Source organism: Doryrhamphus excisus, linkage group LG5, assembly GCF_037039965.1.
Source record: "Doryrhamphus excisus strain RoL-2023G ecotype Guam linkage group LG5, RoL_Dexc_Guam_v1.1, whole genome shotgun sequence".
In the NCBI taxonomy this organism is placed as follows: Eukaryota; Metazoa; Chordata; class Actinopteri; order Syngnathiformes; family Syngnathidae; genus Doryrhamphus; species Doryrhamphus excisus.
The window spans coordinates 18,628,959-18,646,486 of NC_136361.1; the positions used below are offsets into that span (position 1 = coordinate 18,628,959).

The following is a 17,528-nucleotide window of genomic DNA, read 5'->3' on the forward strand; positions in this document are numbered from 1 at the left end:
TGGTAAAGGACAAAAAAAATGATACATTTTGAATCCAGTGGTACAAACATGGCCACATAAGACTAATTATGATTGCTTCAGGGATCTATTATATTTAATATAATGATGTCTTCCTTGGTATTATGATAACAGCAAACTGCAAATGATTTGAACGGCTACCATGGAAACATTGTATTCTAACCAGGTTTTATTGGCCTGTCAATCATTATTTTCATCCACATTATGTTTTGTTGCACTTTCATGGTTATCAGACAAATACTAAATGTGCCTTAATACCTAATTCATGATAAGGTAAAAAGTACCTGAACTAACAAGAAATGTCAACTAGAGAGTTGTGGCTACGATATGTGCTTCAACGTGGATGATTCAAAGTCAACCAGATGCTAAAAACACCACAAAGGAATCGAACTTGGGTCTCCTAGCTGTGTGGCCTCTGCGCTAACCACTCAAACACCATGCAGACCTTTTTCCCGGTGTCTGTAACTATTTCTGTTGGAACACCTGGATGAGTTCCAGTTCAATATCACTCTCCGTCTCTCTTTAACTGCCATTGTTTGTTACCAACAAAGGAAGCTAACAAGGTAGCCATCGAGGAGAGGTGACGCTCATAATCCCGGGTTAAAGCAGAAGCTTTTTAATGATAAGAAGAACACAGTGGGCAGGGATTTCATGAATTGGTCGACATAGACCAAGACCAACTTAAGCGGGTTCCACTGTAAACTAAACCGTAAAATAATAACAATTTAGAAAGTTTGGATGTAAGTATTGTATAATTATTATACATCAGCTGCTTATGTGGAATGTGTATGTTAGTTATCGATTTCATTGTCATACACCGAGTGTGAATCAGCACCTCAAAGTCCGAGTCCACGGTGAAATCGGCATATCGCTAATGCTGATCGCTTATGTGTATGTGGGATTTACACTATAAATTAGCATCGAGCTAGTGCATTTGTTTAAATGCATTTTATGTTGAAGCTCACCGAGAAATAATTTTCTATGTATGTAAGTTATAAGTGACATGCTTGATTTTTGTTCATTTTTTAAAGTAAAGGCTCTGAAATGAGTCTTTAGTGAGAACCTGTTATCTGTCTAGCAAGTAGAAACCAAAAGTTAGAAAACCTTTACCTTCACGACCTCATTTTTTTTTTTTTACTTTTCATTAAATATAAGATATTTGGGAAAAGCGAGCTAAAATGTTAGCTATTTGGGTCGCCATAGTAGGTGATGACGGTTGAGAACCACTGCTGTAACTGTAACTCGGTCATTTAGGGAGTTCATTCTAGAGGTCACTATGATGTAAAAATAAGCTCAGAGGAGTCACAACAGTGATTTTTTTATGGGGGCTAACCAGGCAGCCACGGGGGTGGGTGGGGGGGAGGGGGGTCTTAGTGCCACCAGTCCTGGTGCGTGTGTAAAACGAGTGTTAGCTGCCATTGGTGATAATGACAGAGGTGCCTTTGTGTCCGGGGGTCTGCTCTGCCGGTATGTGGAGGTGAGGGGTCGCATCGGTGCTGGCAGAGGTGCAGTAGCCCCGGAGGCTCTCTGGGTCATAAATGTGTTCAAGAGCGTAGCCTGCCAACGGGTACGCCGTATGCTTTTCCAAGTATGGCCTGAAGTGTGCGTGTGAGGGGTACAACGCCGGGGCCGGGGTGGGAGAAGCCGAACACGAGCCCGGTCGACCAAAAGGGTGGTGGAATTGGGAAGAATGCGGGGACAGGTCTGTTTGGAGGTAGTCTTTTGACTTGTTGACGCTTTCGGACCCCGGACTGCTCTGCCTGGACATGATAGTGGGGCTGGGCAGCGGACTGATCATGTGACTCAAACCTTTACATAGCACAGCCTGTCTTGGCCGTTGAGTATACTCGGACGCCAAGCAGAGACCAGTGGTTTGCCCCAGTGGAGTATTTGGGTTAGCCTTGCGTAGCTGAAGTCGACTTTCCTCCTCCTTAATCATATGCTGTGTAGCTCGAATAAGTGTCTCGATTTTGCTGGGTTCCTGCGGACTGGTGCAGTACTGCTCACTTCGCTGGCGATCACCCGAGTCGCTGGTGGAACCTCCGTCTGGAGAACTTACGACACTGTCCTCGTCCCAGTGATTCCGTCCTGAAAGACAGGATTTTATTTTTATAAGACTGCACTTCAATTGTTGTAAAAGTGACTTTAGATGTTACCATGGAAACAATGGACTGCTGCGATGTGGGATGTGCTGCCGTCAAGCGTCTCGTGGTTCTCCAAGGATCCCTTGCTCAGGGGCAGAATGGACCGTGCAGTGCTCCACCATGTGTCTCTGCCGGGAGGAGGGGCTCCGAGGAAATAGCGCCCGGCCTCGCATCGTCCCTGCTCACAACTTTGACCTTGAGCATGCGTATGGACGTGCGTGTGGTCATCCGTGCCGTGATGCCGCTCTTCTGAACGACTGTAGCTCAGCGGACGAGGATCGGTGAACTGCCTGTACACACAAGAGGCGTCCAGGCCTTCGTTGGTCTCCAGCAGCTGTGGGGAACCTGTGTCCGTGAGGGGGCTGCCCCTCCAGGCACTGTCCTGGTCTGAATCAGACCGTTCGGTCTGAAAACTGGGGTACTGAGGGACAAAAAGAATTATAGTGGTCAAGTAGTAATACAATGAAATGTTCCACTGCTAAAAACAGATTATTTTTTTACTGACTCGGTAAAAGGAGATTATGGATGACGGGTATTTTGCCCATCATCAGAAACAAACTGTTCAATAGTAAAATTGTTGAACCATAAAACATTTATTTTAACTATCCAAATTGTAAATGTAAAAACATTAAACCATGCACAGTGTTTTTCGCACTTAATTAACCTTCATTGGAAAGTAGATTTATTTTCCTTCAATAATGGTGTAATATTATATTTATTATTCTAGATGTATGTATCTGTGTATATTCTATTGGTACCTACAGAGAACATACTAACTCCTTATTTCTAAAATCACAAATATTTAAACTTGCTGATATAGTTAATCTTCAAACAGCTAAAATAATGCATAAGGCTAAAAAATAACCAATTAGCTAAAAATGTCATCCAGTACTTCTCTACAAGAGAGGAGAAATATGATCTCAGGAAAGAGCTACATTTGAAACACCTATATGCTAGGACTACGTTAAAAAGCCATAGCATTTCAGTATGTGGAATCAAACTATGGGATGGATTGAGTAAGACCCTCAAACAATGCACAACGATGAGCCAATTCAAGAAACAATACAAGCAGTTGATGTTTGCTAAATACAAGGATGAAGAGTCTTGAACCAGTCATGATGTGCTATATATATCACTATATTGACACTTAATGGTACCCATTATGTTATTGGATGGTCATATCATCTTGTACTTCGGTACGTGACAAAAAAATAAAAATAAAAATTAGGAAAGCAGGAAGTGAACAAATGTAACAGTTACTGATTGTAAAAGTACCAGATGGAGGGGTAGGATTTAATAAGCTTTGCTTCTTCCTACTCCTTTTGGACATGTGGAACTGTGAACTGATTATGTGATGCATTCAATTGTAATCTGATGCATGTTCAAATCAAATAAAATCATTACCATTGGAGGATAAATATACTACACAATTGCAGATTAGAAGACATGAGGCACAAAAATACTCACCTGTATGTATGGGGAGAGTCTAGCTTTGGTTTTAGGTCGGGATATTTTGTTCTTCGGGGTTCTGCCAGTCTCAGCTAGGCTGCCTCCTCTACTGCTGCTGTCGGGGAAAGAAGCCTTGGGTGTGATCTGATCCAGAGACAGTTGGAGGCCTTTATATTCCGTCTCCCTATAGAAAGAAGTATTAATTACATGTATTTATTGGAATTCTGCATTTTAAAGATTTGTTACAGTGTTTTCGCTTAAGCAAAATGTCCAACACAGTTGTACAAAGTACTGTTCACCTTCGACAAAAACACCCTTGAACATTTGTTTAGCATTTAGAGCGCCATCATAGTGCTGGACGAACCAGCGTGCTCCAAGTGTTGTGTCCATGTGTGGCAGCATAAATACCTGGAGGGCTTGGGATGTTCTGAGAGAGCTCAAACGGCTGTTGGGATGCTTGTTTTACCAGAGGGATTGAAGCAAGCACTTCAACAAACACTACACAGAGGGAAAACTGCCTAATCAAATACACTGGGAGATTAAAGGCTATGTCTGGCTAAATCAGGCCTGTAGGAGAAGCTTGGACGTCTCACTACTGGGAAAAGGGAATTGATTTCTCTCCCAAGTGTTCTCTGGATGTTGCCATGGCAAATCAGCCCGACAGAAAACTCTGGCACGGATTATTTTTTGATACAAACGGTGATTTCTTCTTCCGGTCCTCTTAGTGTCTGGCTACATAATACACAAACTGGACGGCACAAATGGATACGTCCAAGCAGAAGCATTTCTTAGGATTTATGGGCATGAATGTTAAGTTAATTTGGGGTCCTGGATTATTGACTAGAAATTATAATTTTCCAGGATTGAATGAGGACAGCTGGGATAGGCTCCAGCACCCCCGCGACCCTCGTGAGGAAAAGCAGTAGAATTAATGAATGAATGAGTAGTTTTGCAAACAACTTATTCAGATGTCACCACTTTGCCAAGATCTAGAAGAAGACCCAAACCGTCGGTTATGATGTTCTGGGACAATCAAGGCTCAAGCCATGAACTGGAAACTGCACGCATCCACGGACTGAGAGGATGCCAATCAAGAAATAATTCCTTGCTCCGAAATCGACACCTTCAAGGTCAACTTAAATTTACTGCTGGGATCCTTATCCTGTTGACAACATAACTACTTTTGGAATAAATAAAGCAGGCTAACATTAAGCTTCTGGAATGATACAAGCCCTGACCTCAACCCTGTTGAGCATTTGTGGCTTATACTTAAAAGCCGGGTTCTGTGACAGTAAGCCAGCCAACCTGACTCCCCCTCCATGTCTCTGTGTGCTTCGAAATGCTGTCCATAAAGGTTAGGAATAAAATCAAGATAGCCTTGGTTAGTGTCCAATTCTAATTCTAATAATTCTAATTTACAGCCGGCAATGCGGGCCAAACTCTGACACGAGTTGTACAAGGCCCGTATCAGGAGGTCCATTAACCCATCATCCTGGAACCACCTCACAGGTACCCCCGGACGAACATGATATACGTATGACAAAATGGTGGGATTCTTTGTTATTGACTGCATACCAGGATACCAAACCAACTGTAAGCAGCAAAATGTTGATATCTGTCTGCACCTAACGGGTTATCCAATCCTTTGTGGTCAAATGCTTTCACTGAGGAAATGCCTTTATTTGAAGTATTGCTAAAGCTCTGCAGTGGCGGGTCTGCAGACCACAAAAGCATGAGACGTTAAACACACAGTAGGAGTTCACATTCAGGTGAACTGCCCTTATCAATTCTTTATCCGTGGCTGTGTAAACAAAAGCTACTGGACAAACAATTGCTGCCCTTGATAGTACCCTTCAACAACAGGCCACCTCTGGACTACCAACAAAGATTACCAGATTGTTCCAGTTATTGTGTCGGAAGTACATGTATCTTATTTCACATAAGATACCATTAAAGTATTTAGAAATAAAGAGAATTTCAATTAAAAGGCCATAAATACTGCTTTGGATTTACTGGTGATCTCCAGTAACGCAGATTGGCTGTAATTTTATTAACATATTTTAAACACAATACAGTCATAATCACAATCTTCCACTTTGCAAACAGCAAACTCAAATGGTAAAGAAAATATACTTACGTGAGAACGTAGTTGACACTGACAATACAGTGAGGTCGGGAGGAACGACTGTTGTGTACGATTGTAGCATAACTTTGCACCCACACCCAGCCGCCATGCTTGGCCAGGAAACGGTAGTACTTTGTGGTGACTTGGCCTTTTACAAGCACTACAAAATAAAGAGTGGGATTAAAAAAAACAAATATAACATGTATTAAATAAAGTGACAGGTACAAAATATGGACATATGACTATATCAAATACCAAAATATCAAATGTTTTTATTTCAGTATTTCTCAAAAGTAAAAATGAAGCAGTTATACTATGTTACAATAGTATAATAACAAATTCATTTTTGTTTATTATTTTTTCTATTATTATTATCATTGGCTTACTTTAAAACAGTGATTCTCAACTCACAGAGCTGTGAGTAATAAACAATGAGGTGACGGTGGGACCTGCAGCCAAACTAGTTGAGAACCACTGCTACAAAGGGCTATGCAATACATAATTATTGTGATGAAGTGTAATATTGGATGTGTGACAATGTGTGCTGTATGGTTCCAATACTGACGTAAATGATGTGCGCAGCGCAGATGGAAGGAGTCACAGCTGTGGACATGATGATAGAGGGTCTTCTCTATTAGATCTTGTGGCTCATAGCCGGTAAGCTCTGCAACCCTAAGCAACACACACACATTTTCAGCTGTCATTAAGTCTTCCAGTGTTGACGCGCAATTGAAAGTGCTGGCTGAGAAACAACTCCACTGACAAAGTACTGTGTTAGTGTGGAAAAGGGGCGAGGATACAGAATAAAGTATTACATGTGCAAGATAAAGAAATATACCGTGAGTCGAGGAAGATGAGCTTCATATCCAGGCTGGCTCTAAACATGAACATGTTGCTATGCAGTTTGATTTCCGTCACTGCACTGGGTGGTAATGAGTGACCGACGGCCACCAGCCCAACATTCTGATAGCAGCCATCAAATGGAGACATGTCCAGGCTGTATTGGCGGATTTTCAAGTAGCCACTGCAATGAATCACCTGCATAGAACCATCATAAATTCTATAAATTGTATATAATGTATGTTTCACTGTCATTTTGGTCATTCAGATTATAATTAAATACATCGAATAAAAAGCAGTTATTCTGAGTTCTGACCTTGTAGCCTCCACACGTAAGACCAGCATTCCTTTTAGCAAGAACGCATTTCATTCTCAGAAAGAATGAGCGCTCCATCTCATATTCTGTGGAAAGCAAGAAAATAAAATAATATTAATGCCACAGACAAAAACCTTTTGTGAAGTGGATGTTGACCTTCTCCTCTTGTTTCTGATCAGCATTTGTGACTATCACAATTATTAGATTAGATTCAGTCCCTCTTCAATACACCTCATATACTTATTAAACACATCTTAAATTATAATTAAATTAAATTAGATGTTTTAATATGTAGGTTTCACTTTTGCATCTCACAGGAACTATGGTGCAGTCAAAGACCGCAGAATAAAATGCTAAATTACAAGGCGTGACGAAAAAAAAAAAGTATAAATTGTGGGCTTTTTTAAACAACAATATGTATATACTATACATTTTATATGTATTATTACTGTACATATTTAAAAATTACCAGCATAATGTGGCTGAGGTGTGTTTTCTGTATAAAAAACAGCCTACTTTGTGAGAATAAAACTTAATTAATTAATTAAAAAAAATACAAAGTGTAATAAAATTAAAAAATAAAAGTGTGTACATCTACTGTATTTTCCTCAAGGTTGGTTTACATTTAAACTAAAGTGAATATAAAATAGTAACTTCAATGGGAAAAGCTGCATCACTAATGCTTGCTTATCAACATTCACAAAATGATGAAAACAACAAAAATACATTTTCAGAGCAAGTTTGTGTTACATTGAATGCATCACGATGTACCTTGGACAAAATGTGAATGGTAAGGCTGGTGTGCGGTGAGGACTGCAGTCATTTCATCGTGGTCTGCTGGATGGATGTATTCATAAATGCTGTTTCCTGTCAACTCTACCTGAAATACACAATCATGTCAGGACTGTGACACCTCAGACTCATCATACCTAAGGAGGTAACATTACCTTTGCTAAACCAACCTGAGACAGACCTAAGTGAACCGAGGCTGTTTCTGATATGTACATTATTTTCCCATCTGGAGCAACCACAAAAATGAAGCCATCCAATGTCTGAAATAGAAGTTACAACATCATTAATCACATGTTTCATGTTTAATGCGCTCCAATTTTATTGTACATTGATGTGTGTACGAATGGTTGTAGTCCTGATTTTATTTGTTGATCTTTTTTGTTTGGATTTTTTTATTGTGGCGCCATCTTTTTTCCTGACGTAGACCTCCCATTTATCCTATCCAGGTTTAGGACCAGAACTGGTGAGCTCCAGCTTACCGGTGCCAGTATAGCTACATTATGTGTGGTGGATCTGCTTGCCAACACTGGTTGAAATACTGCCTGGTTTGTCCAACACAGGAGTCTCAAACTCACAGCCGCACATACTTTGTGCCCCCCTATTTGACATCAAAAGGTCGTGTAAGTGCGGATCGCAAAGCCCGAGGCAAGTTCAGAGGCACCTGCAACTGAACTTACAGTGAGCTTGACAGAGCACTAACTACAATCACGATGCCAACAGCAAAACATGTAACAAGTAAGTAAACACACGCAGGGCAACAACTACTATGGGGGATAATAAACAACAGCTGTGTTAAGTCTAAACATGGAACTTTTTACAAAAAAAATGCAATGGCACAAAGCATGCTGGGAGTTTATACGCTTGGCAAGCTTTTTCATGCACATTAATTCATACAGCATCAAATTGAACTATATTTTGAATTGCTTGGAAGGTCTGAGACAACATCAAAACAGTGTATTAATGCTTTGGTTTATTAAGTTTATTGTGGCTGTTGCTTCTTATTTTCCTGCCACTTTTCATCTTAAATGTTGCTATTTGATTCATTTAGTGTCTATGGATGTATTTCAATCTCATTAATAAGTATAAGGCATTGTCAACAGGGTGCCTTGAAGTGGTCAGCAAAACAGGAAAATAGGTCACATTTTATGGTTATTGTGTATATTTTTCACAATTACATAAACATGCACAATCTTAATGACATCCAACACAAGATCCCAATAGTGCTCTGTGTGGTTAAAATATGGGCGAACAAGGAAAAACATAAAATAATATGTATGGTTATATACAGTAACATATTTATAAAATATGATAAAAATATTAGCAATATGTCCATAATAGCATACATTTATTCTGATATGCCTGATTGTGAACACACACACACAGTAAAAACGAGCATTATTCTGTTTTTGTTTGAAGGTATAATTACAGCATGACTGGAAATGAGACTGGGAGCTTATTAACACATATTGCAAACTCCTGATTTATGTTATTTAATTCATTAGAGGGGGTATCCAGAGGTATTTTGTGATTCTGGCGTATTATGACTTTCTAAAATATATATATTTAAAAAAAAAAACTCAAACAGTGTGCTTTTTGTGCAGTAACCCATTTGCTGCTGATGTGAGAAATGATGTGCAGTGTAAAGGCAGAAAGACAGATGGGCTCGTACGTGACCACCAATGCGCTCAGCTCATTTAAACACAAGAAGGAAAACATCAGGAGGAGAATGATTGCAACTACAGACATATTCTACCCTGCTAAAGTTGTTATTATTATCATCACCGGTACTATTAATAACATATAACCACCTATGCACCCGGGTACTCCAAACAGGCAGTTCAATCGGATATACAATTTAATAGAAAAAAACTGTAGATTTGATTGGATAAAAATAATAATTAATATGATCACCTGGAGGAGATGGGATCCTAATTCCTGGCTGACCCCGTCCAGAGTGCTGCGGCTCACATGACCCCACGACTCGCCGAGGCCTGGTAAACAAAACACAAATAAATCGTATTTTAATATGTATTAAAAAAAAACATTCACCGCGTCTTCCATGATAAAAATTAACAGATCTCCAAAATAATTTTATTAGATTTGAACAATATATAGAAAATCGGATATAAACTAATAGGGTCGTGTGAAACTATTTGCATAAACTATTCAACGTGGTGGAAAATAAAGGCCCAATAGGCAACCCAAAGCTGGACAAAACAAACAGGACTTGGAATTGAAATGCAAATGTACTTGGGTAAAATAAACAGGCGGCATGAAGGGGAACACTGCGGTCCATGATATGGACTTCTCTGTTTGGACTCGGAACACAATAACATTGTCTGTACCACAATTCACGAAAGAAATAGTCCGCTAATTAAACACTTAAATAGGATTCAGGGGTAAATTGGGAACGAATGGGGATTTTTTTTCAAGTAAAACATACAAAAAACATTGTTATAAACTGTTTTTTTTGTCTTTATATGCTCTTACAAACTTAAATTTTGTCTTTGTTTTATATATATTTCTTTCAAATTGTCATAATTTTTGAAAAAATTCTCACCTCGCATAATAACTAATAAACTAATATCCCATTACTGCCCATTATAAAACAGTTACATGAGACTTGCTTGTAATAATTACTAATATTTAAAAATTCAATGTCACTTTTCAGGATTCAATTATATTCCCACTTTATGCTGATGGTGGGTGAAGGCCTTTAAGTGTTTGAGCCCATTTCAAGCAGAAAATAGCTCATAACACAAGAGAGGATGTGGAGGAGATGTCCTTTAAATTATTCCGAGAGCACCTCTTGCATGCTGATGTTGATGCTGCACTGACATATACTACCAGGAAGGTAATAATTGATGGCTATCATTTTCATAATATTCAATATGTAGTACATGTGTCAGGGCTGTGGCCTTTATCATTATTTTTGTATTATTATTATTATTTGTGTATTCACACAATCTAATTTTATTCATAAGGGATTTCCAGCTACACAATAAAAAAGGTGATCCAAACCTGCTGACTGTTTTTTAATTTTTAAACATAAATATACGTATGGGTTAATTATGGACTCATGGTAAATAACTGCTGTGCGGATGCTTCTTGCCCAGGTTCTTTGTCAGTGCGCCTTAACTACTGTGAGTGTGTGTGTGTGTGTCTTTTACAAGGAACCCCATATGCTGAAGGAACAAACGTGAGCACGCTACTAATATGCGAGGCTCTGCAGCAGTCACGCATCCAGCGTGGATCCTCATCACCGGATAATCTGCCGCATGGCAGGGGCCACATGGGGCCCGGAGAGAAACCATATCGCTTAGCATTTATATTTGTAGCCAATAGTCTGAACACAAGGGCGAAAATTATTATATATATCATTATGATTAATAGTGATAGTAATAATAATGATAATAGTGATAACTTAATAAGTGTAAATAATTTAGTTCATACATTTTATGTCATTTTTGACAAGTATTAAGTCGTGCTAACACTGTGTAAAAAGTGTTAGCTAGCTCCCTTCTTCAGCAAAACACTTATATTTTAAAATATATTTCCACTTTTTAAATCGTAAAGTAACTTTTGAGATAGTATTATAAACAAATCATGAGAAAAAACTGAGGTCAAAGGCACAAAAAAATGAATAAAATTGGTGTCAATGGCTTCTAAATGTGCTATTATTGTACTAGCGAGCCTTACCATCAGGAAAGACTATCCTCATTTTCAGGTAGCTTGTCGTCAGCCGGATGATGGAGGCTTTATCCAACTGGGACGTGATGGCCGAGGGCAGCGGCAACAGTTTGGCCAGTTCATAAAACTCACTATTCTCCTTTTCCCGTCGAGTCCGGGCAGCATTTTTGGATTTCTCCTTCATGGTGACTTCTATCAATCCGGCTGCGGTTACTCCGAAGAACAAGAAGATGGTCGTCGCATTCCCGCGCACCTGATACCCTTACGGAAGTGCGAGTAGGTCGGCCTCAGGTCTACAGCAGCACCGGGGACCTCATCGTGCTTGTATGGACGTTTTAAGTGTCTTTAGTGAAAATTAGGAGAAAACAATTGTCATTCAGAGAGACCATTATACTCAATTTCAAAACATAAACATGTTTACTTGTTAGCTTACCTCGGCTAAAACAGCAAAAGCGGTCAAAATGTCCAAAATTCACAGCATCGGTTGTTCAGTCCCGGAATGATTTAACACAGTAAAAGGGGAAACGTCCAAGGGCTCCAAACAGCTCATCTCCCATTGGCTAGAAGCACATACAGCTCGTCTTCTTATTGGCTACTCGTCATAGTCACACGTGTGTGTGGTGAACGATCATTGGTCAATGCGTGAGGGCTCATCACCTCTGGCCTGAAATACCAAATACCCTGTCACACTGCATGCAAGACATACTTTTAATGTAACATGTTTTTATTTAGTACACATTAAGTAGAAAAATAGTAGGCGATGATTGAATGTGTCTATCCGACATGATGCAAATATGAATGTCTCATATTTTATCGTGTTTACATACTTCAGGAATCCAATGATTGCATTCTAAACTGTTATGGAAAATTCGCTGAGAAAAAAGTAATTACTAGTTTATAATACACATCTTATAAGAACACAATTATCATATAATTGATTCATTATTTAATATATTGTCTTATATATATCCAAGATGCTTATTTGAGTTTTTTCACCTATTAAAGTGAGATATTAGAAGTGTTTAGATTTCCCAATGCACTTTAAGAGAAACAACCAAAACAGTGCTCTTTGATCATTGCAACTTTTTGGTAAATGGAAAGTTATTTCCACGCATGACAACAAAGCTGTCTCTTTCCAAGCCACAAAAGACAGGTTGATTATGGTAGAGAATTGCAATATACCACCATGGCTCTCTTTTTCTCATCGTGCTTGTTTGGCCGCAGTAATGGGATCCAGCTTGCTGAGTAAATCAGGATCACAGCATGTTTGACGCTGTGGGCTCCAACTCCACATTCACTCATGAATGCTGCACGTCTGTGGAAAGTATGAAGGTTGAAATATGGAGCTCTTCATGACAGTGAACATTGTTAGGACATAGTTAACCCATATTTGCAGGATCAAACACGTTGACTGTCATTTTTATATTAACCACAAATATACTTGTCATATTCAACATGGTTCATTTTTGAAATATCTCACATATTGATGGACCACAATGGGAATAATAATAGGTTTCCACGATTTATACAATTTGTGCATTTCCTGGTCAATTATGGATATCACATTTCAGTCTTCAAAAGTCAAAATTTTCCTTTTTTTTTTTTTTTTTACAACCTATACAGGTCAGCAGTCAACACACAGAGACTTGCGCTCATCTCAAATGCAAACTTTTCATTCTTTCCATATCTGCTTCCATTTGAGTTGAATCAAAAAACAAAACATGATCAATATTTTAAAAATATGAAAAAAAAAATGTGTTGATGACTGATCTGCTGCTGATTATGATGAGATATGTCATCTAGTCAGTGACCTCCGTGTTGACCTGAGCAGCTATGCTGGCAGGTGTTACATTGAGGTAAATGTCATACTGCTGGTCCAGACCGAGGTAGCTGTCGCTCATCAAGTAGAGTGTGTAGATGCATCTGAAAGCACAAAGCAAAATTGTTTGAGAGGAGGAATTGATAGAATCTAAAGTTGATTTTGAGAGTGCATGTAAAGTTCATGAAGGTTTTGAAAGATTCCTTCTTACTTTCCAGCCTTCTCTGGTGTGTAGAAGGCAATGGACACAGACGTGTGGTTGCGCACATAGCCGACTCGTTTGACTGCCAGCAGGGCCTTGTGATCCACTTCACCGATGACCAGGAACCAGCCTTCATCTTTCACCTTGGGGAACCTTGGAGTCTGGGCCTTACTGTCCTGCTTCCTCTGTAAATACAAGTGGTTGAATTCAGTTGTAGCTAGCTCACAGTATTTCTTGTACAATGTATTTTAATCATCCAGAATGACATAATCCACTTAATTTAGAATACACCAATCTGCAAACGTCTCTACTGACCCTCTGCTGGCCCAGGTTGATCCGTCTAAGCGACACTTGCAAAACATACTCTTGGTCAGCATGGACATCCAGCCAGCTGCTCTCCTCCCTCTGGTTGGCTCCAGCCGCAGGCAGGTGGCGCTCTATTTGTTCTTGGCTCCCCTCCCACCAACCCTTCACACTCAAACCCACCTCCAGTACTGGAAGATGACTGAGGAAGGCCCATGCCTGATCAAAAAGAAACAAGAGTGTCCACAAATGTATGTGTGTGAGTGTGTACATTATTCTCCCTCAGCAAACCAGAAAGGAACAGTGTTGCACAACTAATGATTTAATTAGCAAGCCCACTGCTCTGTGGGAGCGAAGAAGCAGTGAGGCAGTAAAGGTGGAGAAGGATGAAAGCAGGTCCATTGACTGAGTGCAGCGGCAGGGCCTGCTGTCGTGCCCATACACTCTCATTATTGCTTCAATTAGCACTTAAATAGGAGCTCTATCAGTGGAGCTGTAATTGGAAGTATCTCGGATCAAAATGGGAAGACTGCTCATGGCATGCCACTCGTAGTAGTGAATGGCTCAAAAGACAGAGGTTACAGGATTTGATCCAAAGAAGGAATAAGAACAATTTCCTCACAATGTGTAGACAGGGAGTAATTAAAAAAACAAACATGTATCAAAATATAGTATAAAAAAACAACAACATTACATTACAAATGTTCTATTGTGAGTGAAACTTATGATTTGTACCTGGGCAACATGACTTGAAGGTAATTCTTGCCCGACAATAGATGCAAAAATGCTTTCCTTTCCATTGCAGGCTGTGATCAGCTCAGGCAGCCCATCAATCGGTCCAGTGTAGCCTGTGTCTGCCCTCGCCTTAAGGTTTGACCACTTTCTGCAGCATGTAAAGACAATCAACATTACTAAATGTCACTCACATTACCGTATATGGCAATGGGTCTCATATCATAAAAGGTCATGTCATATCAAAAACAAAACAAACAAAAAAGGTATGCCTTTCAACTTAGATTAGAATTCAACTTACAACACATCATAGGAACAGAACTTGTTTATAAAACAAGTACCATTGATGTCCTGTAATTGTTTACCTGAACAGGTAGAGGTCCTGCTGTTCTACATGCGGCAGGGTCAGTAGTGAAGAATCATGGAGCCACCGGCCTTGGACAATCATCTGCACGAGGTTGCAGACACTTAAAGCTGTAACAAGCCAGCCCTCATTGGCTGCTACATCAAGCAAGGCCTGAGGAGACAACATAGAAGGGGATGCTGAATGCTTCAGGTTAGGGGTACGTTAGGTAGGTTAGGTTAAGAGAAGGACTGTGCACTAGAGGCGGGACTTGACGAGAAGTCGGTGAAATGGATGCGAATGGTCGTGATGCGCTGCTAGATCTTCATATGGTTGATTTCTTCAACATACTGGAGCTTTTCCAAGATTTTTCTCAGTACAGCAGCCAAAGAGTCAGAGTAATGGCAGCAGTCTGGAGATGTTTTTGAGGGGCTACTAAGTAAATAGAGTGAATAATGATTCATAATTATTCAATCAGTGGGTGGTGTCCAGGAAACACTTGGGTTCTAATCCCTTGGGGACTGACCAGATAGAAAAGTGACTTAAGGATGGGGATCCGACTCTATTTTTCCCCTCGGGTGTAGACAGACAACATACAATATTTACTCATATGCACCCAATAAAATTACAAAGCCAACACCTTTGTTTTTGGTTCTATTTTTCATACATATATACATACTATACATACTGATGCAGTACACAAAAGGCTAATCTCTCTCACAAATCTGTCCAAACCTGAGTCATAATCTTACCGGTGTGGCATGTCAATATGCTGATTAGACGGTGTGATTATTGCACTGGCGGATGACTTAATTTGTACAACATATTTTGTATAATAATACTATTAATAAATATAATAGTACTATATCCACAGATGTTGGAGGTGCAGCACTTGTTTGTTCAAGTGGACAACACATGGTAATTACCAATTACAGTGGAAGTACAATAACAATAGCATAGTCTTACATTTAAACACATGAAGATTTATGATGAATGGTTGAATGAAAATAACCGATATTACCTCAATTCAAACTGACACATAGGCTATGTGCCAATCCCGTATAAGCAACAAGACCTCAAAGGAGTAACCACACTCATTGGCCATGCAGTATGACTCCCAGATAAACGGTATGGAAAATTACAAGCACATGTACATATGTACACCCGCAAAAACATGCCCTAGGCTGTGTACAATGGCTTACATACGTCCCTAACACGGCCCAAAATTCCATAGGTCCCCACAGAATGCACAAGAAATGTGTTATAATTGAAACTATGTGATGTCTGCATTAGAAAATGTTGGACAAAAATTATTATTGTAAGCTGATATAGTGTTAGGCTCTACCAATAACTAATTAATTAATTACTCTTGGGAGGGACAGTGGTTACCTGTGCTGTACCTATTATGCTTTTTGTTGTTTGCGCATTTGGAAGTTTGGGGTAGCTCAAAACGCTGTGCCTTTGTGATGTCATAGAAGCTCGGACTTCCTTATATGGTTCAGATTCAGATTTAGTGGGCATGCCCAAAGGCGGGGCATGGGTGAATAAATTAAAACAGACCGTTTTTTTGCAGGAAGCACAAATCAAAGGAAATACAGCTGGAAAAGGTGCACATTCTGCAAAATCTAAAGTTTTCTGTGTAGCTGCTCTATAGGAGACCTCAACTCAATACAAAAAGTCGAAAAATGTAACTAATAACCTTTAAGTAATTTCCACATCACTGCGATTTTAGCTTAAGTCACACCTCAACTGTCCTAAACCAGTCTCAAAATGTGTTCTTCTGTTTAAATTTGAGATTAAATTGGTCTTGTATTTAGCCTCAAGCAAAAGAGTGGCATAGTAAAAATAAAATTCCTAAAAAAATTCAGTTTCAAAAAGTTCAAAAAGACTTACATGTGCGGTTTTGTCATATAAATTATTGAATAATAATATTATATCAGTATCATGTATAGGTGCTGTTATGCTTTAGGCCCAGGTAGTCCTATACTGACAAAATATAACAAACCTGGCAGATTCGAATGGCATTGTCCAGAACTGTCTTGGTATCAGTTGTGTAGTCGCTGCACGGTAGCTGCGCATGGCTGAAGTGGGCCTGCAACAGCAAGTGGGTCTTTGTGTGAGCGCTGTCGTAAGAGTGAGGGTTGACCTCCAGGGGGAGCTGTTGAGCCAGCTGGCTGTTGAGTTGGTCTTCATTGTGTCTCACAGGCAATTCTGCATACTCTTCTGCATCCTGAGAAGCAGACATTGAACATGTTGTCAAACATTTTTTTTTTATTAAAGCATTTGGCATTTTCCTATTTTATTCATTCATCATTCTTTTCTCATAACGGCATGATGGAATTTAAAAGCTCATGTCTAACAATCCCAAAGCGTATATGCTGGGAACTGGGAGGAGAATGAAAACATTGCATAGCAGTTTTGTGTGGTTCGTCATGTTTGTAGTCATCTTGTAGCTAATCTAAACAAAGACGTACAGGAGGCATTTGTCCCTGACCTGTACCACCCCCCCCACACACCCACCCAAGAATGTTAAAACCCTATCCATCACTGGCTAAAGTCAGATTCTCTACAGCACAGAGCTGAAGAACATATGTACAGGCAAGTGGGGGTGGTGTAAGTGAAGAAAAGGAATCATCACTTAACAGTTTATTTTGCAGCGATGTTGTAATGTTGTAAAAAAAAAAAAAAAAAAGTATTTAACACATACAGTAAAGTCTCGTTATATCGATATCGGTTAAAACGAATTACTACTTAT

The 17,528-nt window shown here is 39.5% G+C and overlaps 2 protein-coding genes across 3 annotated transcripts in view; both read right to left on the minus strand.

The window, feature by feature from the left end:
* Window positions 1–300: 300 nt before the first annotated feature.
* Window positions 301–12,699, minus strand: sim1a (SIM bHLH transcription factor 1a). The gene is made up of 13 exons (XM_078790857.1): window positions 12,557–12,699; window positions 11,384–12,038; window positions 9,596–9,675; window positions 7,855–7,944; window positions 7,664–7,772; window positions 6,893–6,978; window positions 6,575–6,774; window positions 6,302–6,408; window positions 5,749–5,896; window positions 3,630–3,795; window positions 2,971–2,973; window positions 2,175–2,583; window positions 301–2,106 (listed from the first exon to the last, which is right to left on the minus strand). The coding sequence occupies exons 2-13, from the start codon at window positions 11,556–11,558 to the stop codon at window positions 1,427–1,429; spliced, it is 2,253 nt and encodes a 750-aa protein (XP_078646983.1). The 5' UTR covers window positions 11,559–12,038; window positions 12,557–12,699; the 3' UTR covers window positions 301–1,426.
* The window catches only part of ascc3 (activating signal cointegrator 1 complex subunit 3), a 35,236-nt gene continuing 29,796 nt past the window's right edge, over window positions 12,089–17,528 (minus strand). For both annotated transcript variants that reach the window (XM_058053268.2, XM_078790856.1), the window contains 6 exons: window positions 16,779–17,003; window positions 14,796–14,947; window positions 14,434–14,581; window positions 13,711–13,917; window positions 13,405–13,580; window positions 12,089–13,297 (listed from right to left, as the gene is read on the minus strand). In XM_058053268.2, the coding sequence (XP_057909251.2) occupies window positions 13,174–13,297; window positions 13,405–13,580; window positions 13,711–13,917; window positions 14,434–14,581; window positions 14,796–14,947; window positions 16,779–17,003 (1,032 nt within the window). In that variant the 3' untranslated portion in view covers window positions 12,089–13,173. The remainder of the gene's footprint in view (window positions 13,298–13,404; window positions 13,581–13,710; window positions 13,918–14,433; window positions 14,582–14,795; window positions 14,948–16,778; window positions 17,004–17,528) is intronic.

Coding starts and splice junctions, on each gene's coding strand:
- sim1a (XM_078790857.1), bottom strand. CDS start 11,558: ATGAAGGAGAAATCCAAAAATGCTGCCCGGACTCGACGGGAAAAGGAG. Junction 7,945..9,595: donor TAGGATCCCATCTCCTCCAG/GTGATCATATTA, acceptor CTTCTATTTCAG/ACATTGGATGGCTTCATTTT. Junction 2,107..2,174: donor AGCAGTCCATTGTTTCCATG/GTAACATCTAAA, acceptor CCTGTCTTTCAG/GACGGAATCACTGGGACGAG.